This window comes from Monodon monoceros, unplaced genomic scaffold, assembly GCF_005190385.1.
Source record: "Monodon monoceros isolate NGI ecotype Baffin Bay Population unplaced genomic scaffold, NGI_Narwhal_1 Super_Scaffold_19, whole genome shotgun sequence".
Taxonomy (NCBI): Eukaryota; Metazoa; Chordata; class Mammalia; order Artiodactyla; family Monodontidae; genus Monodon; species Monodon monoceros.
The window spans coordinates 56236942-56254610 of NW_021703775.1; the positions used below are offsets into that span (position 1 = coordinate 56236942).

General features: G+C 42.7%; 1 protein-coding gene across 4 annotated transcripts in view; it reads left to right on the top strand.

Moving 5' to 3' along the window:
• Window positions 1-17669, top strand: part of SLC8A1 (solute carrier family 8 member A1) — a 344765-nt gene that overhangs the window by 286434 nt on the left and 40662 nt on the right. For all 4 annotated transcript variants that reach the window (XM_029231461.1, XM_029231460.1, XM_029231462.1 and 1 more), the window contains one exon: window positions 12766-13041. In XM_029231461.1, the coding sequence (XP_029087294.1) occupies window positions 12766-13041 (276 nt within the window). The remainder of the gene's footprint in view (window positions 1-12765; window positions 13042-17669) is intronic.

A 17669-nucleotide genomic window follows, 5' to 3' on the forward strand; every position in this document is an offset into this window, starting at 1 on the left:
ATATTGGTAGGTAGATAAAGCAAATCTAGGATATCTATCAACTTTAAAATGTCAGTGGTAGCAGAATAAAATGTTGAATCAGGTAGCTTCAACTCTTAGTTTCTGAAAGAGGCAGGCCAGCCACACAGCGGTGAGAGAACAAGAAGGCGGGAGAAGCAAGCAATTATTTTCTGGCCCCTGGCTTTAGCTAATATTTCTGAAAAGAATACTGGCTTGTTGGGCTGTTTTTCTCTTAAATTGCTTATTACAGAATCTTGAGGAAAACACTGTACCAAAGGCTTGGGAATGATTCAGCGTTTTTATTTGTAAGCCTGGAGTCACATCTCTAATGTGGTTTGGAGGAGAGGCAGCAGCTCAGCTCTGCAAACAATGCACCATCACTGGATCCAGTAGCTCTTTTGTTGGCTTCGGTTGCTGCGATGTGAATTCAGTTTCAGTTGTTGCTTCCAAATCAATGCACGAGGTATTAAGGGGAGTTTCATCCCAAGGCGGGAGCCTTTGTACACTGTTTCCAGTGGGGGAAACATTTCAGCATAATCCAGCGAGGTGGAAGGAGGAGAAAACATAACCAATCCCCCACAAAACACACACACACACACACACACACACACACACACACACACACACACGTGGAGGAGCCTTGTGAAAGTGACTTGCAGCATTAATTCTTGCTGTTAACAGCCTTCTGTCTTGATAAAAACCTTGTCATTCTGACTCCTGCAGTGAAAAGCCACTTGCCTGGACCAACAGGCTTTGACAAAACCCAACAGCCCGTGCCTCTCTCCTGCCTTGCCTGTGCCTGTTCACATCTGGCTGGGTGTTGTCTCTTCTGTCCTGAGAAAGCATCTTAGACCAGAATCCTGGTGCAAACCTGAAAAGGAGCTTACTGATCAGCTAGTCCAACCTTGCTTTTTTTTAATAAATAAGAAGCTGAGACCAGAGAGGGAAAGAATTTCCTCCAAGGTCACACAGAGCCTGTTTCAGAATCCAGGGTACTTGCTACACCACATAGCACCGCTCTTATTATTCTTTCCAAGTTGGCATTTATGGAACCAGCACCTTTGCCCTTATTCCATGCCTGTCCCCTGATGTCACCTAAGGACCTCTGGGTTTCTTGATGATGTAATGCTTCAGGATTAAGCGAAGCAAAGACCACAACTTTCTTGGGCCAGCAGTTTAGCAGCATTCAAGGAAGTGAATGGCCCTGCTCTTGACGAATAGTTGTTTTGTGTTCACACCAGCCTCACACGGCAACCCTGTGCAGTAGGTATTCAGGAACCTGTTTATGAGATGGGGAAACAGAAGTTGGGATTCACACTTGGACCCATAGGTTCTGGTTCCAAGGTTGGTACTCTTTCCATCTTGTCACACTTGTGCATCCCAGAATCTAATGCCCGTAGGCCACAAGCTTATTACTTTTATTCCTCGTACTTTGCTCTTGCCTCAGGGCTTGTGCATAAGTTTTTTCCCCTGCATGGAAGGCTTTCCCTCCATGTCCGGATGTTCTCAGCATTAAGGTCTCAGCTCACGGGTCACCACCTCAAAGGACTTTCTGTACAACCCAGTCACTCTTTATTATATTATCTGACTTCAGAGTCTTCAGAGCCCAGATCAACATCTGAAATGATGTTTGTTCATTTGTTTTACTTGATTACTATCAATCTCTCCTTACTAGAATGGACATTTTATGGGGTCTTATTTGTTTGCAGTTTCAATGCCTAGAACTGTACCTGACATGTAAATGATGAATAAATATTCACTGCAGATACGAATGGTACAAATAAAGTTACTCTTTTAACCACTGCATTCCCTTTGAAGAAGAGGTTTATTGGTTATTTTACTAGGGATATTGGTTCAGGTTAGAGGTTCAGCCTAGGCTTATGGGACAAAACAGTGACCTGAAATACTTTTAGAGATCAGACCTATAGACATAACAGCATTTTCTCCATGCCTTAACCAAATAAGGAAAATAGGCCACAGACATTGATAATGAGAGGGGAGAGGATATTTTAAAGATGCTTTATATTAAAGAAAAGCATCGAACAGCTCCATTACAGGATTTTTTTTTTTTACGAGAGATGAAAAATCCACTGACGAACAGACAAATCTGATTGTCAACACCCACCTTAGGCAGCCTACCCTTTAAAGGAAGTGTTCACATGCAGTCAGGGAACAGGATGCTCCATCTGAATTCCACTAAGGAGCTAATCTTCTTGTCCAAAACCGATTTCACTACATATAAGATTCTCACTTCTCTTAAAAAAAGTCTCGGGCTTCCCAGGTGGCACAGTGGTTGAGTCCGCCTGCTGATGCAGGTCCCGGTCCGGGAAGATCCCACATGCCGCGGAGCGGCTAGGCCCGTGAGCCATGGCCGCTGAGCCTGCGCGTCCGGAGCCTGTGCTCCACAACGGGAGAGGCCACAACAGTGAGAGGCCCGTGTACCGCAAAAAAAAAAAAAGTCTCATTTATCTTTTCAACAGCACCAAAGAGAAAGTTAGTTGAGGCTAGCCTTTGTTTCCAGGAGATAAATCTGTGAGGTGCCCAAGAACATGGAAATCATCAAAGCCTCTTTGCTGTCAGTGCAGAGCCCTGTTTACTGGCAACTCAGTGAAAATCACAACAGAGAGAAGGGACCAGGGACGAGCAGATGAGGTGCACCCTGAATGATTGCAGTCACCTTGTATTGTGCAAACCGAGGCCATGATGAGATTTCTAGATACCCCACTTTCATCACCAGTTTGCTGGCAGATCAACTTACAAACCCCATGATCAGAAGAAAGTCCCTTCAAGTGGTCCTGAGACCAGGAAAGCAGTCACAAAGCAGGGGAGTTGTCTTTGCCCAAGAGCTATCTAGAGTCCATTCCATTCTCTGTGCAGAGACTGATGTTTGCCACAGTATGAAGAAAATCCCACTTCCCCCCAGGGCTGACATAAACCACTAGTAGAGGATTTTCCCAAAGAGTAAAAGAAAACCAGACTCTTTAGGAAGAAGAAAGGAAGTAGGGTCATCCGTTCATTCCCTGAAAGAGCCTTCAATATTTTATGCACGGTAGCATATGAAGGGGTTTATTTTAAGGAGGTAGGTTATTTCCCAATTACACTTTTCATAAAGTAATGTCAGATGAGCTTAGATTTTTATCAGATTGGATTGTTGCTGGACAAACCACAGAGATTTTTTTCTCTGGGAAAAATGGGTCAAGTAATTGCAATAAAGTGAAAGAGTTTAAATCTCATAAGCAAGTCACTTAAACTGTGAGCCTTCGTTTCTTCATCTTTAAAATGGAGAAAATAATACCTACTTTACCAGATTGCTGGGAGATTAAGTGGAATGTGTGTATTGACCCATATGCATGAAGGTAGTTAGGCACTTAGTAAGTGAATCTGAATTTATAGTTTAATCGCAGCAGCATCTTAAGAGAATCTAGATCGTCTTTGTGCTCCTCTGCATGTGGGGCAACCTTTGATACACATCTACCGTTTATATAAATTTCAACATTTTCCTAGGACATAATGTTGATTTTTGTTGTTGTTGACAATTACAGGGTTATTGCTGCCCAAACAGTTCCTCCAAGGCTCAGCTTCCCACACTCCAGGAGGCTAATTCAGACACAGCTGCTGGTATTTACAAAGAGTTATCAGAGCCCTCCGTCCAGTCTTGGAATCTAGTGTGCCCACATACTACCCACTTTAACTAAACCATCTAAACTAGCAGGAGGCATCTACACTTGCTGAGTATCACTTCTACTTTTTGGAGGTTTATTTCTTAGGTGCTCCAGTCTGCAGGCAAGATGCTTCTTTATTGCAAGAGCCTGAAATTCTGTCAATCCTACAATCAATAAAGGGTAAGAGGACCCTCTGAATTTCAAGACTCAGCCTGACTTGGAGTGATTTTGCAAAAATAAAGCTTGGGGCAAAAACCACATGTGACTAATTCTGTCAGCCCACAGTCATTTAGGAGCCCTCAGCTCACATAGAGGAATTCTTTAAAAAGAAAGAGGCTAAGCAATCGAGTTTCAGCTTTAAACTGATTCATTTGGCTAATAATCAAACTTGCATGGAGCTAGAACTCCTTAGTGGATCCGTTTTTCATTTTGACAGTGGCTACATTTGCTGAGAAATATTTCTGTCACGTTAGATATTTCTTGTGCTGTGTTAACCATCCTAACAAGGTCCATAATGACCTAAACTATTAAGCATTCTGTTCTTTGTGGAAAATTTCACCCAGGGGTTCATTTGTTTCCAACAGGGTTGAAAGTTATGCGCAGAGAGTGAGCTGCCTTCAAGTGTCCCTTTCAGGATTGTCACATATCACCTTTCCTTAACCGCCCAAGTATGGAGTGAAAGTAGCACTGGTCCTGTGGGGCAGAATGGCCCATAGCTATCTCTGGCTTGGAAGTAGATGGTGGGGATGATTAACGGGGCCTGTATAGGTGTCCTCTCCCTCTAAGAACAGGCCAGAAGTTCAAGTCACAAAGCTACAGCAGTCTCGAACTCATATTTCTTACAACATGATGTTGATATCCAATGCATCTCTCCAAGGAAATAGAATGAAAACTAGAGATCAGTCAAGTCGTCTCAAGAATAAAGGACATACTCCTAGCCGTGGGTGTCTAGGCACAGTGGATTTTAGGCGTGGGGTCTCCACACTAATTCTGATCCCCACGACTTAGTAAAGACGGGCCTCTTGATATATGACCAGGCTTGCTCTCAGGCCTTTGGCTGCAGGGGACGAGGGCAGTGAGACTAGAGACCATCAGAAGGGCCCACAGCCCGCCACCCCCAAGGATAACTAGCCACACCAAGAGACTTTGTCATAATCCAAATACATTTTAAAGAAGGCTTCAAGAATGACACTTCTTAGAAAGAACTGGTATGCTATCAAGGTTCGAGTTGTCTCATGACAAAGTTTTACATGGATTGAAAAGACAGTAAGTAATCACTTCTTTTAATCACTTCCTATTAAGGATAGGTGAAAGGTTGTACAATTGTGTCCCCCAAAATCAATTACGCTAGTGTGGAAAATGGAAGACATGACCTAGAAATGTCTTTGGAAGAGTGGATTGTTGGTGTTGGTTTACTCGTATGACAATGTGTGATGTCAGCCCAACGTGTTCATTAACAAAAGTGCCCAGAATGAGGATGGCGAAAGACCTTCCCCGGTGCAGGCAAATAAGTGCCTCTTGGAGTTGCATTCAGCTCCACGCACTGCATTCTAAGAAAGAAGGCTGTGTACATGTCAGTCCCAAACTCCCAATCTATCCCTTCCCCCTACCCTTCCGCGTACACGCTGCTCTATTTAAAATAGGTAACCAGCAAGGACCTACTGCATAACACAGGGAACACTGCTCAGTATTCTGTAATAAGCTAAGTGGGAAAAGAATTTGAAAAAGAATAGATACATGTATGTGTATAACTGAATCACTTTGCTGTACACCTGGAACTAACACAACATTGTTAATCAACTAGACTCCAATAGAAAATAAAAATTAAAAAAAGAAGAAAAAGCAGACTGCTCAGAGGAGCATGGCCAGACTGAACTTGGAGCGAGGACTGAGGGTGAAATGAGAGGAGCCAGCATCAAGTACCTGAAGGAATGTCATGTGGAACACGATTAAACTTACTCCACATGGCTTAAGGAATGAGACCCGGACAAATGAATGGACTACCAGCCCAAGCTGACAGCCAGAGCTGTTAAACTGTGCATTGTGAGACTATGAACTCCCTAATAGCTGAGACTCTCAAGTGTGGCATGGGTGACTATTTGGCAAAGAGATTTTAAAGAAATTCACATTAAACGGGGAGCTGACATGGGCAGGTTCCGAAACCCTTCCAGTGCTTTAAGTCCAGGTATTTTTCTAATCCCCACACATTTCATTTGATAGAAGCAAATGTCTGTATTCTTTCCCTGTGCTTTGGCAACTCATAGATCTAGAAATTTGAGTGAATTATGTTTTGAGATCTCTGTTGATAAGGAATTATCTTGCAATATACTTGGAAGAAAAGTTGCTGACATCTTCTACTTTGCATCAGAGAATAAGTATTTGGCCAAAAAGTTCGCTTGGGTTTTTCTGTCAGGTGAACAAAAATTCATCAGTTGAATCAGTTCTCAGTTTGTTCTCTTAAAATTAGAAGGGGTAAATTAGCTGATTGCTAACGTTTCTTTCATTTAAAATATTTAGTAATTTTGTAAGAACCTTTGAATAAGAGAAATGGAAATATACAACAGAAGAGTAGAACTTGATTTATAATTATTGTATATCGGGTTGCAAAAAAAAAAAAAAGTGATAGCTATGGAAGAGAAAGCCCATTCAGTAACAAATTAGCTTGTTAATCTGTTTGAAGAGAACAAATCTTTGTGCTCAGAAACTAAAGAGAAACAAAATCAAATCAACCACACAGGAAAAAAGGAATAAAATTTCAGAAAGAAATTATGCCCAAAACAATGTCTACAGAATGAAGAAAACCACTGTAGTGATCTACCTTCATGGTTATTGATTTGTATATTACATGAGGCTGCTGAGTAACACTTATTGGGCTTAGAAGATCTCATGAAGGCAGTGTGGTTGCCCACAAATATCATCCTAAATCCATCGTGTGATGCTCCCGGAAAGCATTCTGATCATTCTCATTATTCTCATAGTTGGAGGATAGTCTTGCAAAATAAAAATGGACTAATTATAAATAAATGAATATCTAGAAGGAATTGAAAGTCAGTTTCTCCGATTAACAAGAGTCTCTAAACTGCTTTCCATTACAGAGTTGTGATAATTTAGGCCAGTTTCCCAAATTCTAGAGTGAAGAGCTAGATGCAAACCAGGATGTTTGATTCAAATGGTTGGCCTTTGACGACTGGAAATGAAAATAACTTGCCACACTCTAGAGATTCAACATCAGCCATAACCATGATGCTCTCCCTTACTGTATTGTCTTGTCTCGGGGGTTTAGTTGGTCCCCAGGAACTCGAGAAACAGCATATGGCTGACTGCCAAAAACATATCATAGCTAGAAAATAAATTAGAAGACAAACATTACTGATGCTGCAACATCATTTTTACAGTCCTACAAAGAGACAACATTGCATTTCTATAGCATGGGGCATCAGAAGAATTCTCAGGTTCAAACTTTGAACCAGTGTGTGACGATCGATGCTGTAGTCCTCAACTTGCGTCAACAAGACATCATGGGAAGTAAAATGTTCCCTGGGCTGTTAGATCAAATCCCAACTCAGCCACTTACTGACTGTGTCATTATTTTAGAAAGTCACTTAACATCTCTGAACTTCATCTGTACGATGGGATTTATGATGTGGTTACTGTAGGGATTAAATAAGATCAGGTATGTGAAAAAAGTTAGCTCAGTGTCTGACATTTAGTAGACACCCCATCATGTTCTCTCCCTCTGTTCCTTTCTTCCTTTTTTCTTCTTAAAACCAAGCAGCTCGGGGAAGCTGTAGTGGTAACGGCTCATTCAAACAGAATATAGATTCTGTGCAATCAAGATACTCAGATCATATTGATTTACTGCCTTTCTTCTGACAAATAACAATGATGGAATATGGCACATCTGTCTGTAAAGGGGTTTGCAGTTTTACAAAGGACTTGGACATTTCCACTCCTGGTCCTTACAATAGCTCTGTGATGTGGGATTTAGGAAACTCTTCTGATGAAGAATTGAGGCCCAGGAAGGTCAAGTGTCTTGCCCCCAAACAAGCTATTAGAACCAGAAATTGACTTAAGTCTTCAGACCCAAATGTCCATTACAGCCCAGCAGCCTCTATTTCTAGTTCTTAAAGTTCTCCCTGAGGCCAAACCCTGAGCATCTCTACAAATTAACACCTGGTTTACTTTAGCTGCTGTGTACTCTGCAGGTGCCAAGCCCAGGGATTGCCTTTCTTGATCAATTAATTGCGCTGACAATGCCCTTGTTCTCATGCTCCAGAGTAGGGCCAGGGCAAGTACCATTATATCAGTAGTTGAAGGGATGCTCTGTCTACTCTCTGTGATTTTAATGATTAGACTACTTTTGTAGTTATATTTAGGAAATCCAGTATGAATCAAGGAAACCATTTAAAAAGCCATGGGAGGGATTAATCAAATACAGCTTGTTTGTTATCTTCCCATTGCTGAAATCCATAAAGCTGAAAAGAAGGATTCTGGGATAAGAGGGTCCTTTGTTTGGGATCCTATAAAAGGAAACCCACCAACCTGCCTGTTTCTTTGCTAATACAGAAGAGAGACTTGAAAGAATTACACAGCATCCAGTAACCCTGAGCTGGCAAACATACCAGCAAATTACTCTCATCTCTACCATCACATAAAAGATGCTCCAGGTGTGTGTGTGTGTGTGTGTGTGTGTGTGTGTTTAATGCTCCACTGCTCTTTGCAAGGAGCACACTTTTAAGTATAGTCCAGGTGGTGATGAATGAACATAATATTTCTTTGTCCTTCTCCAAGACAAGGTAATTGTGCCTCATACATGGCAGTCAGGGGTCATTTTTAATATTTAAATAACATCTGAGTGGGAGATTAAAATTTATAAAGAGCAGTGAGATACCAGGAAAAAGATGGGAAGCCACTTCTACTTTCAAATGCAATAAAACAGATGGGCCTCCCAGTCCAGACTTAAGCATTAAGATGTTTAATATTCCTTATAATGTTGGAAGCCTACAGAAGGAAATTCTCCCTCTCTCTCTCTCTCTTGCATGCACACACACACACATTTTGCATTGTACACTTACAAGTCATAAAGTTAATTCCAGAGGGCAATATCAGATTTTGTTTTTAAAAACCGAGAATGTCACCTTAGGACCCAGCATCTTGACCAAGTAATTAAATAATGATGGGGAAACGCAGTAACAATTCTAAGTGGAGGAAAATAATGATAACTACCATGCTAATCATTACCTTGAAATATCCTCAAACACTTTGCAGAAATGATCTAATTATTCCCTTGCACATCCCTCATGGGAAAGGGGTTATTATTTCCATCTTGAAGACAAATACAACATCTACTCTCAATTTATGTGTCATTTCTTCTCAGAAGCTTCATTATTTGTTTTCTTGTTCGTCTCCACAGTATGAGACTTGGACACCCCAAATTAAGTAATTTTGTAGAGTTAGAGGCAGAATAATCTGTGTTTCTATGAATGATTGATTAAAATCTAGTGTTTTCCAAACTGTTTTAATCATACCCCCTATGAAATGATAAAATATTTACAAATAGAGATATTTTGAAGGATCAGATACAAAATAAATATAACTAGAAAGTCTAGTGCTTTTTTTGAGCTTTCCTGGGGTACATGCAGTCCCCCCTTTGGACTGGGAAGCAGGGAGAAAATGAGGTAGAGAAATCATTAGCATGGTCCTCTTCTTCCTACCCCCCTCAAACAAGGACTGACAATTGCAGCTCTCACAGTGAGTTCCACCTGGAGCTCAAGTGGAGGGTAAAAGGGAAATGGGAAGAAAGGTGAAAGAAGTGAAACTGAGAGTCAAATCCATTTCACCTGCCCTCACTAATCAAGGCCATTTTGAGACTTGCAGGTCCTCCAAGTAGCTTAAACCATAAGATGTTGGCCCAAGTTGTTTTAGGAACTTGGAGTCAGCTGTGTCTAGTTGGAACTGAGCTGGTTAAGACTGGGTGGGACCGCTGACCCTCCAACTGGGCATGCGCGGATGCTCGCTTAGTGACGTTTGAACATGCTTAGTTACGCCTGCGCAGAACCAAGATTACCGCACCTTTTTCCAATCGCCTTTCCCCATGCTCCCCACACCCCAGACCACTCTGCTTCTTTATTCGTCATCCCATAAATACCCGGAACCCTCTGCTTTCATAGAGGGAGCTTTGAGGTTTGTTCTCCCGTGTCTTTGCTTGGCTGCCTTGGGGAAAAACCCTCTCAGCGTTTTGGCTTGCTGTGCCTGGGGCAAAACGAACCTGGTTCAGCAACAGAAGGAAAAAAGAAGAAATGGAAGGAAACAAGAAAGGAGTAAGTAATAGAAACACTGAGTGGCTCTTCCTATATGTCAGTGCTATGCCATAGGATGCTTCCAAAGGGGCTGTACTAATTTGCTAGGGTTGCCATAGCAAAATACCCCAGACTGGGTAGCTTAAACAATAGAAATGCGTCTTCTCAGTTCTGGAGGATAAAAGTCCAAGATCATGGTTTTGGCAGGTTCGGCTTCTCCCAAGGCCTCTTTCCTTGACTTGGGGGAAGGAAGGGCCACCTTCTTGCTGCGTCCTCACGTGGTCTTTCCTCCATGTGCATGTGTCCCTGCTATCTCTCTGTGTCCCAATTCCCCCTTGTAAGGACACCAGTCAGATTGGATAAAGGGCCACCCTAACAGCCCCGTTTTCATTTAAGCATCTTTTTGAAGGCCCTGTCTCCAAATACAGCCACATTCTTTGACTGGGGGTCAGGCTTCAACATGTGAATTTGGAGGAGATACAATTCAGTCCATAACGTGCTTTTACTTAAAAGCATCTTCTACTTTCAGGCCCGGATGATATTAGAAATATGTAATAACCATACAGTGTGAGCACTGTAGGAAATGGTTGATTATAAACTGAGGCACACTAAAAGTTCTTAAGAGTTTATTTGAGCAAACATGGATTCACATCAGGCAGAATCAAACCAAAAGTGGTTAGGGGCACTCTGCCGTTAGGAGCTGGGAACAGTCTCTTATAGAGCAGACTCAGAAGTGAAGCAAGGAAACTGAGTGGCTCTAGCTTAAGCAGTTGCCTTACTTAGGAGAGCCTAGGTGGGCTGTTTGTGAATGTTGGTTCCTCGGTTTCATTTTCTCAGATACAAATGTATTTATAGGAATTGACTCTGGCTGAGGTTTCGGCTTGCTTACATTCCGTTACTAAGGCGTTAGAGCCACTCCCATCTAATGGCCTCCTTGGTCAATTACTTTAACATGGTCAACTAGTCTCTTTCACTCTAGTGTGTCACTCAGTTTTCCATCAGCTGACCTGAGTCAAGTCCTCTACCTACTTCGTTTCCAAAGGTGAGTCCATCGTCTGCTGAGGGCTTCTTCCCGAGAGCTTATTGGAGACCTTCCAGAGCCTCAAAGATGAGGCTACTTTCTCTGCAGATCCCCAGAGTTTATGTGCATAATAATTCTGACCGTGCACTCACTGAAGAGTGAACCATTGCCTCTTCTTTCATCCTGTAAGATGACAAGTTACAAATCCAGACACTCCTCGTGTTTTGTGAGAGGCACTTTTCGCTCAAAGCTCCTCGGATTTAAGAGGGTTTCCCAGTTATGTGCTGCTCCAGAGGGCCTCACCAAGGAGTGTCTCATGAAGAGTACGCACGTTTGCCCCATGCTGGCAATCTAAGATTGGGCAGACAGCTGGGAAGTGTGACAGCCTCACCTGCTGCCAGCTGCATTGGTTGGAGGAAGTGGATCCCTAGTGACAAGGTTCGGGGAGGTGGTAGTGGTGAAACAAAGTCTCAAGGAGAAGTTCTTTCCAAAATGGCTACAAAACACGTAAATATATACTAGCCACCCCTTCAAGAAGAGGTGACATTCAGTAGCTCAATTTTAAAATATGTGAATGGGGATTATATCACATTGTAAATGAAGTTTCCATTTTAGAATACTATTAATTTCCTGGCTCCTTTAAGTAGTAAGCTTTGTGAATTTACTTGGCAACATTGTTATATGTGTGTGTGTTATGTAATTAAGTAGTTACATAAAGTCAGTGGAAATTCATACATGCATGCACGTGCTGGAGATTAGACCAAACACTAAGGACACAAAAATGAACAAACTCCTGCCCTTGACAGGCTTGTGGTCAAATGGAGAAGGAAAGTGAACAGGCACAATCTAGAGACTGGTTCTCAAATTGAGCATGCATGAGAATCACCTGGAAGCCTTGTTCAAACACCTCCCACCTCACCCCCACTCCCCTAGTTTCTGATGCAGCGGGGCCAGAAATTTGCATTTCTGAAAAATTCCCTTGTGCTCCTGCCTCTGTTCAGGGACCACAGTGATCCAGTGTTAGCAGTGTTGAGCGGGGGGCTATGGAAGCCCCAAGAAGTTCCCAGAAAGCTGGAGGGCAAGGGGCGGGAGGGTGGTGGTCAGGGGAAGTTTCACAGGGGCAGTGATTTTTTTTTTTTTTTTTTTTAAAGGATAAGGAGGGAGGGATTAGGATATGCCAAGCACGTTTAGTTCTAAAGGACAAAAGTAGGAGAAAGTACATTACATACAGTGTTTTAGAAAATGCAAATAATTCCATTTGGCTGGGATGAAGTTTGAGTTTGAAGTAGTTGCAGGCGATGAAGCTGGAGGGCCCTGTTAGAACATGGTCCTATACAGGATCATATGGCCATGAATCCCCAGAGCCAGACTCCAAGCTGGAAGGAAAGAATCCTGGTAGAAGAACTGTCAGTCATCTTTCATTAAAGGAGGCTTCTTTCCAAGCCTGGCGCACGACTTTCCTGCCTTTGGGGAGAAATCCTTTTCATTTCTATGAAATGACAATACTCACGGGAGGTGACGTGGGAGTAGAAAGTATGTGTTGATTGCATATAACCGGAACTGGTTGGGGATTAAGGTTTTGCTATTGATCTGTGAACCACAGCGAGGGGGCATGTCAGTACTTTAATAATGACTTGGTTGATTATGATTGACTCTAGGAAAACCCAAAGCTTCACCCACCTCTCAAGGGAGGGCCAACAGGCCTAGGAAGGAGAAAGTGGGAGAGAGGGAAACCCTGAAAGCACAGATTTTGATGAAATATTCTTCATTCCTTTCTCTCTAGGGGAAGATGATGACGACGATGAATGTGGGGAGGAGAAGCTGCCCTCCTGCTTCGATTACGTGATGCACTTTCTGACTGTGTTCTGGAAGGTTCTCTTCGCCTTCGTCCCCCCTACAGAATACTGGAATGGCTGGGCATGTTTCATCGTATCCATCCTTATGATTGGCCTACTGACGGCTTTCATCGGAGACCTGGCTTCCCACTTTGGCTGCACCATCGGCCTGAAGGATTCGGTGACCGCGGTAGTGTTCGTCGCGCTTGGAACCTCAGTGCCAGGTAATGAATACCTCCCTGTGTGATTCCCCCAGGAGTGGAAGCCCATTTGCTTTCTTGACCCTTTTGTTCCTACAATTTCAAGTGCCGTGCTAACAAACCAGGCCTATGAAAGACAAAAGCCCAGAGCTGTGCATAATGTCACTGCCAGAACATCATCATGGCATTTCTCAAGGTTAGAAAGCTGGTCAGTATCATCATGACAGGTTAGCATTCCCAGAGGGCCTGCCTGCACGGAGAGCAGATTGATTTGATGGATAGTTTGATAGGTCAGCTTCCCATTACAATTAGAACTTTCAAAAACACAACTACAGAATTATCTTCAAGAACAAAATTTCTGTCTTCTACGTATTTAGTCAAGTTTGGATGAAGCGCTGTATTTGTTGGGTAACTAAGATAAATGCTTAAGACCTGATGATTCTCTTGACCCAAACATTAATGGGAGTAAATAGAAAACAGACATGGATCAGAACAGGAAAAAGTTATCCTGAGCAAAATAAGCAGGCCAGGTGGACATCCCTTCATGCATTCCCGCTAAGCTGAATTTTTCTTCCAGCCTGCAACTGTAGCTCGTTATGTGTACTCGCTCTTCTAAGTAAGACCTCGTCCTCCTGAACATAACATTGAGAGCAGTAATTTTCAAACTTTGATGGGCATCAGAACTACCTGGGAGTTTGTTTTTTAAAATGCAAATGCCTGAGACCCACAGCCAACCTATGGAGTCAGAAGGTCTAAAGAAGGGCCCAGAAATGTGTGCTGAGCTCACAGGTGATTCTGATACACATCAGAGCTTATTGTAACTGAAGTTCTGGACCTACTTCCCATTGCTGGTTGACATCTTGACAGATGTGTAGTCTCAACTTAGAGCAACAAGACTTGCATCTCTACCAACAGAAGGTCAATGACAAGGGTTGCAGTGGGCTTGGGAAAAGGCAGGAATTGAGGGGAAATACAGCCCTGCGGATGGTGCCGTTCCTCTCCCACTTTCCCACTTTGCCACAGCCTTAATGAAAATGCTGTGACTTCTATTAACACTTGCCATAGTTGGCAACCTGGCTTTTGAGTCTGAAAGCAAGCACAGTTTAAACCATGTGTCTCTTGACTGAAATCACTGGCTGTTCTTCTCAGATATTCATTATCTCAGTGACTATGGATAGATTACTTCTCTGAGCCTCGGTTTCTTCATTTATGAAATAGGGACAACCAGATTAACTTGCAGGATCAGGGTAAGGATTGGAGAAAACGCCTATAAAAATATATAGCTAGGAAAGCATCTGGGACGTGGAATTCAATAAAAGAGCAGCTCTTGTGATTATGGTGTTGAATGGCTAAGGAGGATCTGACGAGTATGAATTTGGACGCCTCCCCCCTTGAGAAACGAAGGATGGATGAAAGGTCCAGATATATCCTGGTGAGCCGTGGCACATGGTGTATTACAACTGATTGACTGTTTAGGAGTCCTGATCATGCTGGGCCCAGCATGGTTTTGGGGGTCCAGCTGAGTTAATGGAGGAGCTGAGGGATTTCGAGAGTGTTCTCCCTCCCCGCCTTTGCAGGGCTGTGCGGAGTCGTCTGGTTGACTGGTGATCAACCGGGGTCGATTGATTCCCCCTCAACCCCAGCGGTGTTCCAACAGGTCTATATTTGGTCTTTATTTTTAACTTTTTCCCAAAATGACCAGAAATGTAGCAAGCAAGAGGAAAAACTTAAAAGTATTCGTATTAAGTTGCTTTGTTTAGAGAACAAGTATACAACCACAGGAACTAAGCACCATCGTTAGCCATGGCTCTATCAGAGGTTACTATAGGAAAATGTCTGGGGGAGCCTTCTTTCCTTAAGGCTTAAATCACTATCAAGCGGTGCTCAAGTTAGTACACACTCTCGGCCATGGGTTTAACGCTTGAGGAGAATGTGTGCAAATTATGGTAATGAAGGCAAACTTAGGTCTCACGACAGTTATCCAAAATTAGCCTGCCTTTCTGAAAAGTCAGCATCCGAAGTCAGATCCTACCGAATGCATCTCTTGCTTTAAAAGGGATTTTAAAAATGTTTTCCCTACATGAAATCCTTGGGCCTGAAAATGTCTTGGGGTGTTTTTCTCTTTTTCTCAACTCGTCATACCAGTATCTCAAAGCTGGCTCCTTTTTCTATATACCAATCTGCCAAAATGGCTCTGTATCTCTTGTATTAATGAACTCTTTTGAACAGTATGGAAGCCGTATGATTAAAATCTCTTGTGTAACATGAAATGTGGATTACAGTGAACCTAGTGCTCGGAGTCATTTGTTCTGCCATTTAAAAGCAGCTCAGAACCCAGGTAGGGGTGTCAAGAGGTAAGAAAGCCTGTGGGATAATACAGCGAGTCATTAGTTGTCAAAATGGTTTCCCTACACTGCCGTAAATTCTTCCCATTGGGAAACAGATTTCTTTGCTCTGTTAGTGGGAGAATTCCTATAATTTGCTGCAGTATTAACTGTGTAGCATACTCCCCAAACAATATATTCACAGATAATCTCAGAGGATCATATCTATATAAACCTCCCCCCGCCAAAAACGGCCAATTGTTCATTCAGCATCTTGTTCAATATTTCTGACTTTATTCTTCAACCCTGATGCTTCAGAGCATTGCTTTATTTTTTTTTTTTTACATCTTTATTGGAGTATAATTGCTTTACAGTGGTGTGTTAGTTTCTGCTTTATAACAAAGTGAATCAGTTATACATATGTTCCCATATCTCTTCCCTCTTGCGTCTCCCTCCCTCCCACGCTCCCTATCCCACCCCTCTAGGTGGTCACAAAGCACCGAGCTGATCTCCCTGTGCTATGCGGCTGCTTCCCACTAGCTAGCTATTTTACGTTTGGTAGTGTATATATGTCCATGCCACTCTCTCACTTTGCCTCTTCAATAAGTGGTGCTGGGAAAACTGGACAGGTACATGTAAAAGTATGAGATTAGAACACTCCCTAACACCATACACAAAAATAAGCTCAGAATGGATTAAAGACCTAAATGTAAGGCCAGAAACTATCAAACTCTTAGAGGAAAACATAGGCAGAACACTCTATGACATAAATCACAGCAAGATCCTTTTTGACCCACCTCCTAGAGAAATGGCAATAAAAACAAAAATAAACAAATGGGACCTAATGAAACTTCAAAGCTTTTGCACAGCAAAGCAAACCATAAACAAGAGCATTGCTTTATTATATTTCCTGACTTATCAGGGGGAAAAAAAGATGCTATTGTTCTCAAGTGACGAAGCCCAGTTGCTATAGGCAGAAGAAAAAAGAGAACTAATTCTCTTCACTTACCCCTACCGTTCATCTGTATTGGTCCTGGGGCCCAGCTCTTTGTCTAGGCTGAAGTCTTGACAGTTTTCCTAAGGCAGAAGGGTTCCTGGCTAGTGTTTGGTAAACTGCTTCCTCCTGGAGGTGAGACTTAGATTCTTAGATTGTGATGGCCTTATGGGCATTGAAAACCTTCCCTATTAGTCCTCCTGCCTCAGGGCAGGATTCAATATCTATGTATCTCATTAATAGTATTTTTTTTTTTTTACCATATTCAAAATCTTGGAAAAAAGAGCTTATGACTTTGCAGGTGAGACAGAGCTTCTTCATACCAACTGGTAGTGAAATGTTCCATTATAATCTACTGGCAGAAAAGGACTCCTGACCACCCTCAGGTGTGCCTATAAGAGCTTAAAGACCCACAACTGTTAATAGAGGAACAGCCTCTTTGCCTGAATGGCCCTTCTACAGAGCCGCCTGTCTGGAGAAGAGAGGAACAGTCTCTTCCCACCTCTCAATGTTGGAGAGAGCCAGAGCCTGGTCCCCAGGCCTCTTCTTGGTCCATGCTCACCCCCTGGGCCAGCATCCCAGTATCCAAGGCTTAAATGCCATCGATATGCCAGTGAGTACCCAATGTAGCTCCCCAGCCTCAACTTTTCCCTGCGTTCTAGATTCATATACCAACCGCCTTCCTATATCAAGGCTGGATGTGTAATTCACAGCTCAAAATTACCATATCCAAATAGAACTGTTGGCTTCTACTGCCCAGCTGCCTTATCCTTCAACCAAACCTATTCTTCCCGTATCTCACCTTTCTCAGGAAAACAGTATTATCTACCCAGGTGTTCCTGATTCCTTTTTCCTCCTCCCCAGTGAATCCATTCATAACTCCTGCAGATCTCTCCTCTACAGTATATCTTGATCAGACCCACTTAGCTGTCTCTACCACAGCCATGCTAGTCTAGGCAGCCATTCTCTCTCATCTGATCCCTGCAGTAGCCCCCTAACTGTCTCCATGCTTCTGCTAGAGATTGTTTTAAGATGTAACTCAGACCACATTTCTCCTTACAGTTTTCCAAGGCTTCCTCTTTCACTTAGGATAAACTTCAAAAGCATAAATCTGGCTTACAAAGACCGAGTGATTTGGCCCCTTCCTGTGTTTCTGTTCTGTTTACCTCCTTGCCCACTGCTCTTCAGCCCCACTGGCCTTTTTCTTGTCCTTCATGCACCAAGTCCATTCCTTCCTCAGTGTTGTGCTAGCTGTCCAAAGTGCTCTTCCTCTTCATGTGCACAAGACTGGCTCTTTGTCTTCAATTATATCTCATCTTAAATGTCACCTATTC